The sequence below is a fragment of the Mobula hypostoma genome, chromosome 2 (assembly GCF_963921235.1).
Source record: "Mobula hypostoma chromosome 2, sMobHyp1.1, whole genome shotgun sequence".
NCBI classification, from domain to species: Eukaryota; Metazoa; Chordata; class Chondrichthyes; order Myliobatiformes; family Myliobatidae; genus Mobula; species Mobula hypostoma.
Window position 1 is genome coordinate 210,154,488 of NC_086098.1, and position 20,595 is coordinate 210,175,082.

At 40.8% G+C, this 20,595-nt stretch overlaps 1 protein-coding gene across 2 annotated transcripts in view; it reads right to left on the reverse strand.

Moving 5' to 3' along the window:
* dpm1 (dolichyl-phosphate mannosyltransferase subunit 1, catalytic) overlaps window positions 1-20,595 on the reverse strand; it is a 71,613-nt gene that overhangs the window by 21,601 nt on the left and 29,417 nt on the right. For both annotated transcript variants that reach the window (XM_063041473.1, XM_063041471.1), the window contains exon 2: window positions 3,686-3,785. In XM_063041473.1, coding sequence (XP_062897543.1) covers window positions 3,686-3,785 — 100 coding nt within the window. The remainder of the gene's footprint in view (window positions 1-3,685; window positions 3,786-20,595) is intronic.

Consider the following 20,595-nt stretch of genomic DNA (forward strand, 5'->3'; position numbering starts at 1 on the left):
GATAAACTGGGAAATCCACTCTCTCCTTAAGTCTAGGACTGCAGTTTTCAATTCAGATGTCCCTGACCTTTATAAGAAATCAAAATATAATCTTCGTAAAGCTACAAGGGATGCCAAGAGACAATACCTGTCTGAAATCAATCTGAGCCAAGCTATCAGCTGTGACAGGGCTTACATGCTATAATAGATTACTAAGTGAAGTCAGGCAGCATTGCCAACAACCTTCTCAGAGAAGAGGAATGGAATGTCACCATCCACCATGACAGCCACCAATGGGCCTGAACTCAGTCACCACTGTAGATGCATGATCAGTCCTCTGGAGAGTGAATCCACAGAAAGCTTCAGGCCCAGATGTTATACCTGGCCATATCCGTAGATTCTGCACAGATCAGTGCTTTGAAAAAGTACTCAGCCCCCCACCCTTTGTTCACATGAGTATTACAACCAGGGATTTTGATCAATTTAACTGAGAATATTTATTTGTGAATCACACGCTCCTTTTCCTCCCCATGGTGGAGCCCAAAAACACAGAAGATTGTAAAACATGAAAAATTAAAATCTCAAAAACTGCAGTGTCAACAGTTCAAAGGCTCAGTACTTAGTTGAACCACCTCTAACAGCTAATACAGCCAGTAGTCTTTTGGGATAAGTCTCTATTAGCTTTGTGCAACATGATGGAGCAAGATTTGTCCATTTCTCCTCACAAAATTACTCAAGCTGTGCCAGATCAGTTGGAGAACAGCAATCTTGAGGTCTTTGCCTGAGATGTTCAATCAGGTTAAGTCAGGACTCTGACTGGGCCACTCAATAACATCAGTCTTCTGCATTTGCTCTGGCAGTGTGCTTTGGGTCATTGTGACAAAACAATTTAAGCTTTTTGGCAGAGGCTATAAAGATTTCCAGTCCCTGCTGCTGAAAAGCATCCCCACAGCATGATGCTACTTCCTCCATACTTTACAGTAGGAATGGTGCTATGTGGCTGATGTGCAGTATTAGATTTATGCCATACATACCACTTGGCATTGAGGCCAAATAGTTCCACTTTAGTCTCATCCAACCACAAGACCTTCTTCCACATCTTTACAGTAGCTTCTAAGTGATGCTTTGCAAAGTCTTTAAGGGTAAGGAAATGCTTTTTTTTAGCCAAGGCTTCTCCCCTGCCACTCTTCCATAAATATTCTTTTTATGGAAGGCTTTAGATTGTGTAGCTATGAACTTAATATCCAGTTGCAGTCACTGACTTAGGCAGCTCATTCAGAGTGACTGTTGGCATTACAGTAGCCTCTCTTACAAAAGCCATTATTCTTCAGGCAACTAAGTTTAGAGGGGCAGCCTGACCTGGGCAGTGTGACTGCGGTTTCATATTTCTCTCCCAGTTTCTCATAATGGACTGCACTGAGCTCTGAGGTATGTCCAGTGCCTTTGATATAGTCTTGTACTGTTCTCCAGATTTGTGCTTCTTTATTATCATTTCCTTGACTTATCTTGAATGTTCTTGTCTTCATTTTGGTTTGGTCCTTTGAAAATCTACCATACCGTTGGACCTTACAGAGAGAGAGGGTATTTATCCTTATGAATTCATTGAAAACAACTGATCTTCCAATTTTCTACATGAACAAATTGGGTGAGTTGATAAGGTAATATTGCACCTGAGGAAAGTTAGCATAGTAATTACAAAGGGGATGAATTCTTTTTCAGACTTACAATTTTGTTTTTTTAATTTTTAGTAAGTTGTTGACAGGTTTTGGAAATTTTCTTCAATTTGACACAATGTTTTGTAGATTAGCTCAGAAAATCTTACTTCAATACAATTTAAATTTTTAAAAAATGAGACAGTAAAATATGAAAATAGTTGTGGGGGCTGAATACTTTTTTAAAGCACTGTATTTGCATGCTTTGCTTTTAGTTAGCTGCACGGTGGGTTTTTTTTTGGGGTTTTTTTTTCTTTTTTTTCCATTGATATATATAAAATTTAGTATACTATTATGTTATCTTGGTTTCTTATGCTTAAATTACATTGTTTGTAGTATTTTCTTTTTGGTATTGTTATCTTTTGGAATTTTATTATACTTTAACATTGTATTAATGTTTATATGGCTTGCCTTTTTTGTATACTTACTCAATAAAAAGATTTAAAAAGAAAGCACTGTATTTGCAGGCATTTTTAACCTTTTCATGCTTCACTGAGATTCCATGCTGTTATAAGACCACTATCATCCCAGTACCAAAGAGAAACAAGGTAACCTGCCTTACTGATTGTCACCTGGTAGTTCTGGCATCCACCAACATGAAGTGCTTTGAGAGGCTGGTTATGGCACGTAACAGCTCCAGCCTCCCAGTTAACTTTGATGCACTGCAATTTGCCCACCACTGAAACAGGTCTATGGAAAATGTCATCTCTCCGGCCTAACACTCATCTCTGGAGCATCTGAAAAGTAAAGCGTCTTAGAAACAAGATTTAACTCTGTTTCAAACCATCAAACAACATGAGGATGTGGATCACAGAGAGACCAAACACTCACAAGGACAGATCCTGAGTCTAGGATTCAGAAAATAAAGGGAAGCCACAGGTCCCAGGCATGGATACTTTCTTTGCTAATCAAAACCAAAACTATCCAGTGCAAGAGCCGCCGTTTACTATTAAATGTTAGTTGCCACTGGGTTTACATACTTTCTAGATTTAACTAATTTGATTTCCTTATTACATAGCCTTTTATCAGAATCTTTCTTCAACATTGCAAACTGGTGGCATTTAAAAAATTTATTTCTCAATTAGTTACACTTGTGGAATTCATTGAAACAAACAGCTGTGGAAGCAGAGGTTGATAGGTTTTTTATAAATAGGGATGTTAAAGGTTTTGGGGAGAAGGCAGGTGACTGGGCTGAAAAAGGTAATGATGATAGAATGGTAGAGCAGACCCGATGGGATGAATGGCCCAATTCTGTTCCCACATATTTAGTCTGTTGAGACTAATCACCTCATGTCTTCACATCTTATACACTGTCTTTGCATTTAAGAGTTTGAATAAAGTTTTGACTATTAGTGTGACTTTTATATAAATGTAACTTTGGCACAACTAAGGAAAAAGTAACAATTTCTTTGCAGTATTCCTGATTTGGTAAGCCAGTAGTTCTATCTGGTGTTGTAGACAGTCCCCATTTGCAGATGCTTATGATTCATTACTGAAGCACTTACCAGTTAAACTAACATAAGGAAAAGGATTTGATTTTGCATAATGAATGAACAGTTTTTTTAAAAAAATAGTATTTGACATATTTTGGCTATAAAATCAACTTCTGATTTTAGCTGTGGTTTGGGGTTTAGAGAATTATAAATAACTGCAAATAGGGAACAACTCCAACACCATAAAAGCACCAAATGGAACTACTGTAGTTTGATAGCCTTGAATGGCTGAGTAGCTTTGTTAAATTCCTTTGATACTTATGTCATTACTTCCATAATATGACATTTCTACTTCCGATAAGTAATATCCTTATCAAATATCTCTGTAAAGCTGTCTACCAATGCCAAATAATAGGATGTTCTGTTCTTGTAACTTTGCCACAATTTTAGTCCCTTACCAACTGTCAGAGGAAACTCTTTACATTCTTAGAGGTTAAATTTACATTGAATTCATAAAGTCCTAGAAATTAAAGGACTGTACATTCCCACCCAAATACTTACAATTTTATCAGATCCATAAATCTGCTCCAACTGCTTGGCAGCCTCAAGTGTTCCATCAGGGCTTCCGTCATCAATTATTATAATTTCATAGTCAAAACCACTGCAAAGAAGAATAAAGCATCACCATTATAGATTTCACGGCAAATAAATTCAACTTCTATCATTCAGCCAGAGGAAGTGAATTTTTCCAAGCACTGAAAATTTGTGTTCTTCCTTGTCATGTATGCTTATCAAGTCAAATTCCCATTTTATAAAGTGTGAGTTAGGAGATTACTGGAGCTTACTACCCAGAGTGCAGCAACTGCAACAAATCACCTGCATAAAGTTCCAATGATAGGTATTTTCTGCTATTTTCCCTTTTTGGCATTTTCTGGGCCAAGTGAAGTAGAAATATTGTACTTAAGACAGGTTAGACGACATTTCTCTTGGGCTCCTTCAACTTGAAAATAAATCCTTCTACACCACCCCCATTAACTGGTTAAAAATAAGTATCTGCCTAGGTTTTTTTGAACTGATGGTTGAATTTACAGCTTGCTTTGCCACAAACGAACTCAATCTATGGCAAATCAGCATTGTCACCTCTTAAGGTATTTCAAATTTAAAGTTCTATGAAAATCAAAATACATTCTTCTTCAAAAGTGTTAAACTGCAATAATTGTATTTTCCAATTTTATAACAGATACAACTTTAAAATTAATTCTAAAAAAATTTAGAACTCCTGATCATAAAAATCTGTTATAGCTAAACAGCTGTACTCCTTCCTAAAAGGCTGAAGAAAAAAAAAAGAAAAAAAATATTACAACCACCTTAACTCATTTTTATATTTTCTATCTAGATCCCTATCTTTCTGGTAATCTCAAATGAATACTGCATAACACACTCTAAACCCTGGAGTAAAGAAACAAAGATGCCAGAAATTCAAAACAAAAGCAAAGAGTGCTGACAGCCCTCAAACAGCATTAGTGGGAGAAGAACAGTCTACATTTCAGGTCAACATCCTTCTCCAGAACTGGAAAAGTGTGAAAACAAGCATGTTAAGCTGCAGTGTAAACAGCAGGAATGTCTATGATATAGCACAAATCAAAGTTGTTAATATAATAATAACTTTATAAACCACTGTTTGAGACAAATAGAAAAAACACCTGGAGAGAGAAATCAAAGTGGTTACCCAAAATTGTTAAATTCAATACCAAGTCCCAAGAGCTGCAGCCTAACCAGGCAGGGAATGAGGTCCTGGTCCTCATGTTTACATGGGCACCACTGAATAATGTAGGAAGTCAAGAACAATCCAGTTCAGTGCACATGTGTGAGATGGAGAATTAAAGCTGGAGAAGCAGGAGATTCTGCAGGTGCTGGAAATCTAGAGCAACATGCACAACACATTGGGGGAGTTTGGCAGGTCAGGCAGCATCTATGCAGGGCAATAAACAGTTGACATTTTGGGCCAAACCCCCATTATGAGGACTGAAACGGAAGAGAACAGAAGCCGGAGTAAAAAGGAGCATAAACTGGCAGGAAAAGGGGAGCCCAGGTGAGAGGGGGAAGGTAGGTAGGTGGGGAGGGGGGGAATGAAAGGGAATGATGTGAGAAGCTGGGAAATGATAGGTGGAAGAGACTAAGAGCTGAAGGAGGAGGAAGAATTTGCTAGAAGAGAACAATAAACCATAGAATAAAAGGAAGGAGTTGCTAGCCAGCTCTTGAGAAGTGGTGGGGGGGGGGGGGAAGAGTGGGAAGAGGAATGAAGGGCCACAGGAATGAGACAAAATAATGGGAAGTGGTTACTGGCAATAAGGAAAATGATGTTGATGCTATCAGCTTAGAGACAATAGAATATGAGGTCTTGTTCCTCCAACCTGCATCTTGCCCCAACATGGCAGTAGAGGAGTCTGTGGGCAGACATGCTAGTGTGGGAATGGGAAGTAGATTTAAAATGGGTGATGACAGGGAGTTCTTGACTGTTGTGGTGGATGGAACAAAAGTGCTCAATTAATTGATCCCACAATCTACAGAGGGTTTCCCTGATGTGGAGAAGGCCACATCAGAAGCATCACATGCAATAAATGGTACCAACAGGTCAAAGTGCCACCTCATCTGGAAGGACAGTTTGGGGTCCTAAACAGTGGTGAAGGAGGTTGTGTATGGGGCACCTGTAGCACTTAGGGAGTGTGGAGGAACAAATAGACAAAAAATTTGCAGAGAGAGTGATAATTGCATAAAGCCAGAGAGGGGGTTGGGAAAAACGTTCCTAGTGGTGGAGGGATCCCATTGGAAACGACAGAAGCTGTGGAAAATGATGTGTTGAATGCAGGGGCTCATGGAGAGGTACACAAGGACAGGGTGAGGTCAAAAGGAGTCCTATCCCTGTTATATTTGGGGAGGTGTGATGGGGTAAGGGCAGATGTATGAGAAATGGAGATGCAGTTGAGGGCAGCATTGATACTGGAAAGGGAAATACCATTTTCTGAAAAAAAAAGAGGACATCTCGGACGTCCTGGAATGGAAAGCCTCTTCCTAAAAACAGATGTGGCGGAGGTGGAAGAAACGAAAGAAGGGAATAGCATTCTTACAAGTGCCAGCATGGGAAGTGGTGTAATCAAGATAACTGCGAGTCTGTGGGAGAATTAACATGCCAGGTTTCTGGAAGCTCAAACTGAAGAGAAACGTTCAGCATAGGATGAAAGTGGGGATCCATATAATCCATTATCCCATTATTTGAAAATCCCAGTTGTTCAGCATCTAGCTCACTAGGTGCAGATATGCCCACTCACTTTAAACACACGGTTTTCCTTGCTCCTTTTAAACTTAGAATTCACCAGAAAATTTTATTATATTTGTGTCATATTTGTTAATTAAAAGGGTACAAGTATTTCACAGCTTATGAATCCCAAAAGTATATACAGCCCATACATATGGATGAGCATTTGGGAGACCAGATGGATGGACTTAACAGCTGCATGGGGTTTTGCTACTCCCTGTTTGAGTGCGTGGTCCATGCTATTTGCGTGTTTCAGATGTGAAAGTGAATTTTGTAAGAATGAAGAAATATGCACTGCACACTATTTGACATCACTACACAGGTACAATGGCCATCATTCCCAATGGCTTATGATAAATGAAGCAAACTCTCAAATGTGCATAACTGAACACAAGTGATCCAACTGCATCATGCAAAACTGATTTTGTCAACTTCTTTTGTATTCACAGCTAATTTCTAGCCCACCATCTTTACCAATACAGCTTTACTTTCTTTTGACCCCTCTTTTACTTTTAAATGCTACTGAAAACTTTTAGAAGTATCATTAGAATCCAAACACACTTCAGTGACATTTAAACTTAATTCTCTCTATGGAGTAACTTTTAAAATATTCTATCATTTACACAGAAGCATTTTAAACATAGAATTCTCAAGTTTCATAAATTGGTTTGTTCTCTATGAGTAGTAACCCTAGAATATCTAGAAAAGTTTTAGTCAGAACACCAAAACAACAGTTGAAAGTAAGGCATAGTACTATACATTCAATTTCAGAAAATTGTTTTGGTTTCTCTATACGTAAGATGTGCTAAAACAGAGGCTGATGATTAATAAGAGCAAGTAGCATGCAATCTATGCCTTGATACCAGTTGTCAGAAGTTCTATCAAACTGTGTGCGCCACTCATTTTAAAGCAGAGCTTATCTGTCAAGTTAGGTAGGCCTTTTCAGGTAAGTTCATTTGAGAGGACTTGACCTTGTCTATTGCTGAGGTTTCAGAGGCACTGAAAGTCACTCAGTTGGGTTTTCCTTTACGTAGCTGCCTTAAGTGTTTGCTCCCAGTTTCCAGACTCATTGCTGCCTACATCCCCAGGGTACTTGATATATAGAATTAATCTGTCCTCCACCTGCATTTACCTTTCTCAGGCTCCTTCACACCGATTGCCAACTTCTGACCATCATCCCTGCACCCTCTCTTTGATTAGCACCCTCCCAAGCCAAACCCCTCAGAATTTCTACTGCATTCTGCACCCAAATGCCCAAAACTCCCAACTGTATCCCTGATTGCACCACAGACTGATTTTTACTTCTTTGTTTATTTTCTCTGGAATTACCTTGGAATATCTTGGACTAGTTTATGTTTATCATTTTAAAGCTACCCCCTTTATCCTATCCATATTTCCCTACTAACTCTGCAAAACAAAACTACCATTTTCTCATTTTCCCAATTTTGATGAGTCTTTGAAAGTTACCTTTCCACAAATGCTTCCTGATTTGTGGATTATTTATAGTACCTTCTTTTTTTAAAATCCTGAATAACCAAAGTTAGGCAAACTACTGTTCAGTTCTCATCAAGAATAAGCACAACCACAATCTTGTTCTTCATCCTATCTATCTGACAACATTTGTGAAGATGAGCTCTTCTACCCTGTATACACTATTTCAGAAAACAATAATCACAGGGAAGGGACAAAAGGATAAAATATAGCAGCTAATCTGAATTACCTCCCAGTGTGTTCCTATTTATAATATGATGTTTGCAGATGACAGAAGAGCAATCAGTGGATAACTGGGTGAGCAGTATGATGTTGGTATCCGGGAAAAAATATCTAATGACTATATTCAATTTATTTGTAATGAGAATAATATAGCTGCAAAAAATTACAAATGCAAAATTGCAGTCAATGACATAAATATGATAGGCAGTAAATCCAAATCACTTTGTAAATGTATTTTGTATTCAGATTGTTTGTCTCCCTCATTATATAATCACATGACCAATGTAACAGAAACTAACCAAGAGGCAAGAGCACAACTGATTTGCAAACATTATTCATTTAAAATTAAACATTACTGCTTTGAAATTTCTCCCTCCAATTTTAGATCCTTCATTTTCTGGCTCAGATTGCAAACTGTCATCTTGCCAAGATATGGCTAATTTTGCTTTGTAACCAAAGACTGGAAAGCTCTTCAGTGTTTCTACACTTTCTACCCTTTAATTTTTCCATCCAGAATCATCGTATGCTGAAACAGGACCCACATACTTTCTGAACAGACCTCACCTAGCTGGCATATCTGCAGATACTTCACCATGCTCTAAGCCCTGAAGACCGCTTCCCACATGGCCACACAGCAAAACACACAACAATGGCAGCAATGAAAGAAGGCTAAAATAGTAAAAAAAAGAGAGCTTGCTTGTTCAACACAAGTGCTGGTGGAAAAAGCAGAGGCCAAGAGGAAGGTATTATGTGCAGGGGAGAGAAGTGGTGGCAGATCCTCCAAGCAATCAATTAGAAAGAAGTGGCAGGAGATACCCAACATACTTATCACCTACAATAATCCCCCAAAATCTGGAGCAATTAGACATTTCATGGTCTGGCAATAAACAAAGAAATAAGATAGCTCTACAACCATTAAATACTGTTCCTTCATCACACTTGGATATAAACAAATACATGAACAAATAGTCCTCCTACTCTGCTCTGCCAATCTTTAGAATCATGTCCAATTTTCTATCTCATCAGCACTCTCTTAAACTATCACTATATCCCTTAATTTTATTCCTATTCAGAAATCTTATCACTCTGTTTTGAAAGAACTGAATGATTGTCTTTACTGTTATCCCAGGTAGAGATAATTACACATATTTAATTCTGCATGAAGACATTTCTCCTCACTCAATTCTGAATGACCTACCTCTTTTTTTGAGACCATGAGCCCTGATTCTGGACTCCTTAGCCCTTTAAGTTTCAATGTGATCTTGTCTTGTACTTCTAAGCTCTAGTGAACACAGAACTGATCTACCCAATCTTAACCAAGAGAAAATCTGCAGACGCTGGAAATCCAAGCAACACACACAATATACTGGAGGAACTCAGCAGGCCAGGCAGCATCTATGGAAAAAAGTACAGTCAATGTTTTGGGCTGAGACCCTTCGACGCAATCTACCCAATCATTCCTTACACTGAAAACCCTGGAATGTCCCTATCGCAAATACTTTTTTTAAAAAAAAGATAAGAAACCAAAACAAAACATAAATCAGAAGGTGCAGTTTCATCTAGATGCATTAGAATTGCAGTAATCTACTTTACTCTCATGCTCAAATCCTCTCATCACAAATGTTAAAAAACATTTGTTTCCTTAATTAATTACTGCATCGAAACATGACTTTCTGTGATACACGTACAAAGGCACACATTGAAAATGAACATTACCCCAAATTTTCATTTAAAAATACTTTGTACAAGAAAGTGAATTTCACATTTTCCACATTATATTGCATTTGCCACATGCTTACACACTCACTCAAGTTCATCCATATCTCATTGAAGCTTGTACATCCTTCTCCCTGTTCACAGTCCCCCGAGATCTGTATGATCGGAAAACTTGAAAATACGACATCTGGTCCCCTCAGCCAAATCATTAATATGAATTATGAACATCTGAGCCACAACCACTAACTCCACTAGTCATAGCTTACCAATGTGAAAAAGTGCAGTTTGTTCCCACTTTTTACTTTCTGGCTGGTAACCAATTCTTAGACTAGTCACCATATTTTAATCTCAATTCTGCCTTCCAACCTTCTTGACCGGTTTCCTATTACTCCACATACACTCACCTCCTTCCCCTTCTTTGAAACTTGCTTTCATCCCAACTTGATACTCTAGCTCCTCAACTACACTGATCACGAAAGAAAAGGTTACTCAATGCCTTTGAATTCTTCCATCCAAGTAAAAGTAGTGAGAAAGAGTCCATCCACACAAAGGAGACCCTACCAAGATTAATAGCTAACTATAGTGGTGGAAACTATCCTAAGAATGATGTGCCAACATGGTGCAAACATCATGTACATCTGTTGCCATTCATGTACATCTGATTTCATTAGCAAAACTTCAAACTGATTATTACAGGCAACACATACAAAATGCTGGAGGAATAATCACAAACTGCTTATTGCAACCACTTTGAATTGATCAACAATTATGTTTGGGCTACAGGATTACTGTGAACATGTTTTGTCACAGCTCATGTGTGGTGTTTGCAAGATACTGGCAAATGTTGCCCCTTTTCCTTCCACTTAAGGAGGGGGCAGAAGAGGCAGCAAGGCATAGTGGAGGAAGGGGAGATATTGAAAGGGGCACAAGCAGGTGAATGCAGGAGACACTGGAGACAGGGTGGTGTAATAAGGACAAGAATTTGATGGTAAACACAGTTCGTCATTGCACTTGATATTTCCAGCATACATGTGGGTGGAAAGTTAGACTAGATGGACACAATTGTCAAAACAAGGCTGATACAAATACAAACTGAGATGGCATTATGTGCTGTCAGGTCTGCCTGACTGAATGCAGGAGGTTGTGAGAGGAATAATCTCTATGCTTTCACAGGAGATTATACAGAGTCAAGATGCCAGTACTCTACCTCCTTTCTTGAGGCATAAATACTTTTTTTAAAAGTACTTGTTCTTCAAGAAAACCTTAACAGGGATCCCTTTTTACACTGACTCCAAGTCATGTTACAACTACTGTGCAAGCATAGGCAGGAGTCACACAAAGTCTGTCTGTATAATCTAATTTTGACCCAGCTACATACAGTATATCAGAATCAGGTTGATCATCTCTGACTTATATGACATGAAATTTGTTGCTTTGGAGAAGAACAATGCAAAGGCATAAAAATTACTATAAACTACAAAATAAATAATAGCGTTAAAAAAAGGAATAATGAGGTAGTGTTCATGGACCATTCAGAAATCTGATGCCAGAGGGAAAGAAGCTGTTCACAAGACATTGAGTGTGTGTCTTCAGGCCCCTGTACCTCCTCCACGATGGTGGTAATGAGGAAAGACTGCATCCCAGATGGTGAGGATCCTCAGTGATGGATGCACCTTCTTGAAGCATCACCTCTTGAATATGTCCTCAATGGAGAGCAATGTTGTGCCTGTGATGGAGCTGGCCAAGTCTATACCCCTCTGCAGCCTCTTGCGATCTTATGCATCAGAGCCTTCATACCAGGCTGCAATGCCAACAGTCAGAATACTTTCCGCTATATCACCAGAGAAATTTACATACGTCTATGTCCAATTGGTAGAGCTTCAAACCAGCAGGGAGTGGGGTTCATGTTCCCATAGAGATGAAAAATGCACCTTGAGGGACACACTGTATGTCAACAGATCATTCTCCTGCATAAGCAGAGAGGATTATCCAGGCAGATCACTCCTACAAAAAACATATGGAAGCTCATCTGTTGGAATAAGAATATTCCCCTACTCACATCTCATAATCATAAGCATTGTCCAGTCACAATTGTATAGAGGGCTCCTTTAGAGAAGAATGAAGACAGAAAAGGACCAGATACCTGGCCCTATCATCTGCTAGCAAGTTCTGCAGAATCTAAAAGGTCCCCTCAAAAGGGCATCAGTTCTCCTGCCAGCTTTGCTTCTCAGGCAGCACACTCACTCAAACCCAGAGCTAACAACGCTACTTCAATTGACGCTACGCAGCAGTCAGAGGCTGGGCTGTCCAAGGCAAGAGCATTTTGTGAGTTACAAAGGAAATCTGCATAGACTCAAAGTGAAGGGAGTCAGCCATTGTATATAATGCTGCAGTGCTGTAACATCTAGGTTCGCTTATAAGGTTAACATACATGCAGGGTTTTTAAGTTTTAGAAAATATATTACACTCCATTTATGTTTGGTGTCATTTTCTATCATAACAGAGATGTGAGCTGGTCAGCATTGCTGAAATGGACTCTCATTTTGTGAAAATAACATTCTTAATGGTGCAGAAATATATCATACCAGGGCTATGGCATTACAATGCCTGAATAAGTACAAAGTTAATTCTGATTGAAATTTGTTTCCTCTGACATATGAAAACCTTGTAAATGCTGGCCTCAACAATAAGACAGACTTCAGAAAACGAGGACATTCATTTAGAACCAAATTGAGGAGGAATTTCTTTAGAAATAGGGTGGCGAATCTATGGAATTCATTGCCACAGACAGCTATGGAGGCCAAGTCATTTGGTATATCTAGGTTCTTGATTCGTAAGGATGTCAAAGGTTATGGGGAGAAGGCAGGGAATGGCGTTGAGAGGGATAATAAATCAGCCACGATGGGATGGCGAAGCAGACTCAGTGGACTAAATGGCCTAAATTTTTCTCCTATGTCTTATGATCTTATGGAAAATCTGACCCCCCTCTAGATCCTTAACATTTTATAAAGATGAAATAGAACAGAGTGGAGGAATCTTGAGTCAAAAACAATGGTTTCTGAAGGAAATCACTGAAAACACCAAAGCCTGCAAAGAGACAGTTTATAAGAGGGCAGTATGTGATGCCGAAGACTGTGAAGCAGACTTTTTCTGAGAAGGACACATCTTTGTGTGCTGCGCTTATACTTCCGATTCACTCTACCTGGCCAGTGATAACCACAGCAAAGCCTGCACTAACAGGTTGTCAACTGCAATGTCACTACTAAGATTCCACAAATTATAAATGCTGGAAAAGCATGTGTGCCAACTGTGTTACAGTCAAGGTATTCTGAAAGGTGACTCTGCAAGTTCTAAAGGCATCGATCAAATATCCCAGTTTCACAGCAGTATCTCTTTTAAAACAATAAAATCTCACAATATGCTCCTGGGTTCAACTGTGAGTATTCACGGAAGGACCCTTTTATTCAATTTATGCCAGTAATAGAGAAAATAAATACCGTACACTGAAAATATCATTGAGAGTATGTGTATGATTCAGGGAAACATTTTATCACAATTGAGTAAATATAGCTGTGAGTGCACAGTCCAATTTTAAGATGGGCAAGAACTCAACAGGAAATAATTACAGCTGTACATTATTAAAATATAAGCTGAAGTGGCTTATGTGTGTGACTTGCAGATGCTAGGTGCTCCATTTTCTAGGCTGGTGTTCAGTTTTAGTCAATGCTTCCACCAACTTTGCAATCAAAGTTCTTCATGTAGAGATATCCATTTTGAAGATGCTATACTCAAAAGGTAGTTATCCCTCAGTCACTCAAAATTCACTTAACCAATCTTTGCTATACCAAAGGACTTTATTAATTCACTGCAGTGAAGGGTGGGAATATATTTAGAATCTGGCTTTCAAACTCAAGTCCATGAAAGCCAGTAACATTTAACTGTATTTTTAATAGGCAGGAGGCTGTGAAGTAAATATTTTAAATGGGTGATAAAAACAAAGAGCTCTCTTTGAGCATCTGCATTGATCCACCGGGCAGCAACAAAATTAAATGAATGGCATGTTAATCTTGGCTAGTCAAAACAAGTACATTTGATTTTGATTAACTGTATTCTTATTAAGAGAAGATTGACTAGCTTCTGCATCCTTTTCTTACCATTCACAGCAACCAGTATCCTGGTGAAAGATGAAATTTTACTGTAGAAGCCATTTATGGATTTTTACATAGAGAATGGATTTTTTAAATGAACCTAACCCTTTCATTAACTCAGGGAATCCCATATATTAAATAAAGAAAAGTGTAATTGTACCATTTTTTCATCAACACTTTTAAATTTATGTCCATAGCTGTGCACAATTTCAATTCAACTTTTATTAGAGCAGAGCACTGCATTTTATTAAAAAAATAACACAATGGATTCTGGTTAACTGGGACACATCAAGATCAGCACATTTTGGTCCCTTTAAACAGCTGTCCCAATTAGCCAAAGTAAGATGTAAATAGTTAAAGAGGTATATGAAACAAAGATAAACTGAGTATCAAATTATGTATTTGAATGAAATATAAAACAAATTAGTACACTACCAATACTGCTTCAGTACGATTACACTGTACATTAGTTCCGAATAGTGATCAGAGGAATTTATCCAATGCACGCAATAAACAAAATCATCGCAGGCACTTAGTGCATATGACTTCATACAATGCTATCGATGAGCATCCGCCAAATCTTAATTTTCATTCTAACATTCAAGCATTCAAGATGATTGTCGATATCTTCAAATTCTTCACATCTCCTAACTTGCTGAAATAGTGAATTTGTCTCATTTTCACTCCTGACCATTTTCTGTCATCTCCAAGCCTGAATGCACTGAGCAGAACAGTTCTGAATTGTTTTACTGCTTATTCCTCACTAACTATCAGTGACAAAAAAACACTGCTTTTTGAATGCAAATACATGCAACTGATGCAATTTAAAAACGGATCACTTGAAGAATGGTGTAGCTTCTAATGACCGAGACTAACTCCAGTTAGAATTTGTTTGGCAACAGTCTCCTGCCCCAGTTAAGCAGCATAGTGTCCCAAATAAATGAAGGGAATCCTGGTAATTTTCTTGATTAGTTTTTGTTCTTTAAGAATTGTCCCAAATAAGTGGCTTCCCCAATTAACCGGAATCCACTGTATTAACGTTCATGCTAAAATACTCCTGATCGAAACAGGCTAAAAGCAGTCAAATTTCATAGTTTGCTTCTCTATGTGGTTCTAATGATGTTTGCCTTCAGCATCTTATCTTTTTCGTGTGCCCACATTCGTGAATTCCCATTTTTATCTGTGTTGCTAGCCAACTTGTGATGCAAAAAGTACTGAGCCCAGCAGAAAAACTTGTAACCAATAAAGGAAAATGCATGTTAATTTTCAGAAAGTAAAAGTATAGGTTTGAAGGCACCATTTCATACTTCAAGTTCTAGTAACCACAGGCAGCAAAACTAGTTTGTAGATTTTGTCAGATTCTAACTTCTTGCGACAACGTGATATACTTGCTTCAACTCAGACAAACTGTTTTTCAAATTCCTCAGGTAGTATACATTTTTATGGGGTGGAGGGGTGGTGTACAATTTCTAATGTAGGTTTTTAGCATATGTTAGCAACATAACAAATAAAGCTCATAAAATTGAGTGATCCACCAGACTCTTGCTAAAACATGCCTTTTGGTAACCAGCCAAATGACTTGTTAAAACAAAGTACACCATACAAATAGCTTAGTTAAATAGAACCATAATTTAACAAAGAAAAATTTAGTGAAACCAATAAGGTACCTAAGATGCAAAATCAAGTAATTATTCAGTACATTATTATCCCATCAAATCTGCACACATGGGGCAAGGCAGAGTCATCTGCGTGCCCACTGTGCTCCAAGTGAGGAATTCTGGAGCACATCCTCAGCGGCTGCGCAAGGGCACTTGGTGAAGGACGGTACCGATGGAGGCATGATCAGGTCCTGAAGACCATCGCCGAAGCCGTCAGTGCAGGAGTTGAGTGGGCGAAGCAGTCCCGACCCTCCAAGCAGACCATTGCCTTTGTCAGAGCTGGGGAGCAGCCAATACCCACCAAAAGAACATCTGCAGGCATTCTGACCTCTGCAAGGGACTGGCAGCTGTTGGTGGACCTCGAAGGACAGCTGAAGTTCCCCAACCATATCGCAGCCACCACCCTGCGACCAGACATTGTCCTTATGTCGCAGTCTACTAAGCAAGTGGTGCTGCTGGAGCTGACAGTCCCATGGGAAGATCGTTTGGAAGAGGCCTTTGAAGGGAAGCTCTGCAAGTACGCAGGACTAGTCAGCAACTGTCAGCAGGCTGGATGGAGAGCGAGGTGTCTCCCAGTGGAGGCTGGATGTAGGGGATTCGTAGCCCGTTCCTTAGCTAGAGCCTTCAGCATTTTGGGCATCGAGGGAGTGAGGAAGAGGAGAGCCATCCGCAGTACCACCAATACGGCAGAGAGGGCCTCAAGATGGCTGTGGCTCAAAAGAGGGGAGCCATGGAGTCATAAGTAGCTAGCCATCTGGACACAAGCTGGGGTCTGATCAGCCCCAGCTGGGTCACCTGGAGGAGGTTGTATGATGTTGAAAGACCCGAAACACCCGATGATTCCAGGAACATCACTGAAGATGTGTCCACAGCAATATTATGAGTCTGTTTCAGAAATGCCAAATTAATAAATCATGTTTCTTTTTAGAAAATACTGGAAATATTTAGCAGGTCAGGCCACATCTCTGGAAATAGAAACGGTTAATGTTTCAGGTCAAAGACCCTTTGTCAGAAAGTGATAAATTCTGATGAAGGGTTTCTGACCTAAAATGTTAACCCTGTTTCTTTTCTTACAGGTGCAGCCTGGCCTGCTGAGTATTTACATCCTTTGCTGTTTTTCTAAGAAGTTTCAAGGACCTATATTTTTTAACTTAAGTTCCTTTTCAGTTTTTAATAAAGCACATGTCAAAGATAATTCAGAAACATTGACTTCAGGTGTAAACTTCTGCTACAGTTACTTTGAACTCTCATTCATTGTAGCACAATTGTATAGATCCCTGATAATTTATCTTGATACATTCTATGAAACAACTTAAGTGTTACATGAAACACAACTGTTGGTGTAATCTAAGTAGGGAAAGAGAGTTCAATGTACTGTATTTGCTGGCACTCCTGCAAAGCAGGCTACTAACATTATGATCTCATTTAAAGATGTATGAAGTATGTAAAGTGTCAGGAACTTTGTAATTAACAACACTGAGCTGACACCTCTTAAAACAAAATTACAACTGAAAACCTACCCAAGTTATCAAAATTTAGCAATAACTTCAGTTTTAGGGTTCACATTCCATTCTTCAGTATCACTGATCATTCAATACATGACACAACACACAAAAAAGCTCACAATATGAACAGAGTTAAAAGTTTAAACATGGTAGATTAAGCTGATGCGTGTTTTTTCAGATATTTCAATTCTGCATATGATTGAGAAAATATCGGCTCAAAAATGAAGCTGGAGCACAGCCATTTGAGAACGTGAATAAAGTTCTGGAATTCACACTAATTAAAATGGAATAGAATTAGAAGGAAGGTACAATGTGAAAATACCATAGTAACAATAAGTGCATTTTCAAATTCAATTCACTGTACTATGTTGTGATGGTAACCAGAATTTTGAGCTGCTGCAATTCATTGCCTGCAGGCTATATTTCTAAAAGTGTGAGGTGGATCTTCCGGCAAGCGCCATACTGCCAGTATAAGCCACATACCACTGCTGTTTTTATACCATTTACAGTTCCACCTTTTTCTCTGGCAAACCGCCAAAGCATACTAGTAGCTAAGATTATACCTTTTAATATCATTGCTGGTGGTTATTTCTACCATTTCAGCTTTTACATTTATACAAGGAAATTAGGTGGGGGGCAATGAAGAAACTGCAGGGCAAACTTTGGGTAGGAGATTGGTGGAGGCAGCAACAAAAGGGAGCATGAGTCAAAAATAAATTGCATGGATTCCCCTGTATGTTCCCAGAGGTCTTTACTTTATCTGTACCTCAGCTTTCCAGATTCAAAGGAAGGAACCACGGTATGTTCTTCCTTTTGGAAGACACTTGATATAAAATTCCCATAAGAACGTTGCTAGTCAAAGGTTTCAAAGGTACATTCAATGCCAGAGAAATGTATTCAATATACATCCTGAAATGCTTTTCCTTCGTGACCATCCATGAAAACAGATGAGTGCCCCAAAGAATAAATGACAGTTAAATGTTAGAACCCCAAAGTCCCCCCCCCAGCTCTCCTCCCTACTGCACACAAACAGCAGCAAGCAACTAACCCCCTCCCCCATCAGCAAAAGCATCGGAACCCGCCACCAAGCACTCAAACGTGAGCAAAGCAACAGCAAAGACACAGACTTACAGTTACCCCAAAGACTACGCGTTCACCCGGTATTCGACATACCACAGGTTCTCTCTCTCCCTAATAAAGGAGAAAGAGATGTCTCGGTTTCACAAATACATGTCTCTACAAGTATTACAGAATCTCATCTCACTGAAGGAGGTCCATTGAGCCCATACTGCCTACGTGAAAAAGCAACTCAATACTTATTTTCCAGTCCTAAAGATTATTCCTCTTAAAATATACAGACATTTCCTGCATCCAACATTCTTTCCAACAACGGTTTTCAAATTAGAACTCCATTGTGTAACCAAAGTTTCCTTTGCCAATTCTTAAAATTGTTCTCTCTGGTTATTATGTCTTTCACCAGTTCCAAGATTCTCCTCAGCTATTCCGCTACAGGTACTGATAATTTGAACATTGTAGCGGTGTGCTACACACAGCGCTAAAATAACCATACGTAGTCGGTAAGTTAGAGTTGCAATGAAAGAGATTTATTCAAACTTTGCAGCCTGCTTTAAAGCCTTCCTGTTCCCGCCCTCCCTGGGCGGGACTGCTGTGGGGAATGCATATTCCCAGACCCTTTCCGCGCATGGGATTTGCCCCCTGCTGGTGAAGATGGCCTGGCGCCCTTTTTGGGGCCGGCCTCTCTGCCTGCGCGCGCTGTTTCGTGAGCCGGTTCGTGTGTGCTAGGAAGTGGGTCGCCACATAACCCCCGACCCCCCCACCTCCAGAACTGGCAATACCTCTACCAATGTCCACAGGCTGGATTGGCCTCTGTTTGGGAGGTCTGCCCCTGCGCCGCGGTGCCTGAGCCTGGACCGACTGCGCCAAGTCCACACGGGCCGGTTTGAGTCGGTCCACCGTGAAAACCTCCTCTCTCCCCCCAATGTCCAGCACGAACATGGACCCGTTGTTCCTGATCACCTTAAACGGCCCCTCGTAGGGTCGCTGTAGCAGTGCCTGGTGTCCGCCCCGTCGTACAAAAAGAAACTTATAGTCTTTGGGTACGCAGGTCGGGCTCTGTCCGTGCTGTGAAGTGGGTATGGGGGCCAGGTTACCGAGCCTGTCCCGTAGTCTGTCCAGGACTGCTGTGGGTTCTTCCTCTTGCCCCCTTGGGGCTGGTATGAACTCTCCTGGGACGACCAGGGGTGCGCCGTACACCAACTCGGCCGACGAGGTGTGCAGATCCTCTTTGGGCGCAGTGCAGATTCCGAGCAGGACCCAGGGAAGTTCGTCCATCCAGTTAGGCCCTTCCAGGCGGGCCATGAGAGCCGACTTCAGGTGACGGTGGAAACGCTCCACTAGTCCGTTCGACTGTGGGTGGTAGGCAGTTGTGTGGTGTAGCTGCGATCCTAAAAGGCTGGCCATAGCCAACCACAGGCTGGAGGTGAACTGGGCGCCCCTGTCAGAGGTAATGTGGGCCGGTACCCCGAAGCGGGCTACCCAGGTTGCGATCAGTGCTCGGGCGCAGGATTTGGAGGTGGTGTCGGTGAGCAGGACTGCCTCTGGCCATCTGGTGAACCGGTCTATCACAGTTAGGAGGTACCGCGCTCCTCGCGACACTAGCAGGGGCCCCACGATATCCACGTGAATGTGGTCGAACCTCCGGCGGGTGGGTTCGAACTGCTGCGGCGGAGCCTTGGTGTGCTGCTGCACCTTGGCCGTTTGGCACTGCATGCACGTTTTGGCCCATTCACTGACCTGTTTACGAAGTCCATGCCACACGAACCTGTTGGAGACCAGCCGGACAGTTGTCCTGATGGAGGGGTGTGCTAAGTTGTGAATGGACTTGAAAACCCGCCGGCGCCAGGCTGCTGGGATGACGGGGCGGGGTTGGCCGGTAGCTACGTCACACAGTAGGGTCCTCTCACCTGGGCCTACGGGGAGGTCTTGGAGCTGCAAACCGGAGAACACAGCTCTGTAACTGGGGATCTCATCGTCTGCCTGCTGTGCCTCTGCCAGCGCTGCATAGTCCACCCCCTGGGACAGGGCCTGCATGGTAGGTCTGGAAAGTGCGTCTGCCATGACGTTGTCCTTTCCCGAGACATGCCGGATGTCCCTCGTGTACTCGGAGATGTAGGACAGATGTCGCTGCTGGTGGGACAACCAGGGGTTGGACACCTTCGTGAACGCAAAGGTAAGCGGTTTGTGGTCTGTGAACGCGGTGAAGGGCCTACCTTCTAAGAAGTATCTGAAATGCCGGATTGCCAGGTATAGTGCCAATAGCTCCCGGTCGAAAGCAATGTATTTGAGTTCAGGTGGTCGTAGGTGTTTGCTGAAGAATGCCAGGGGTCGCCAGCGA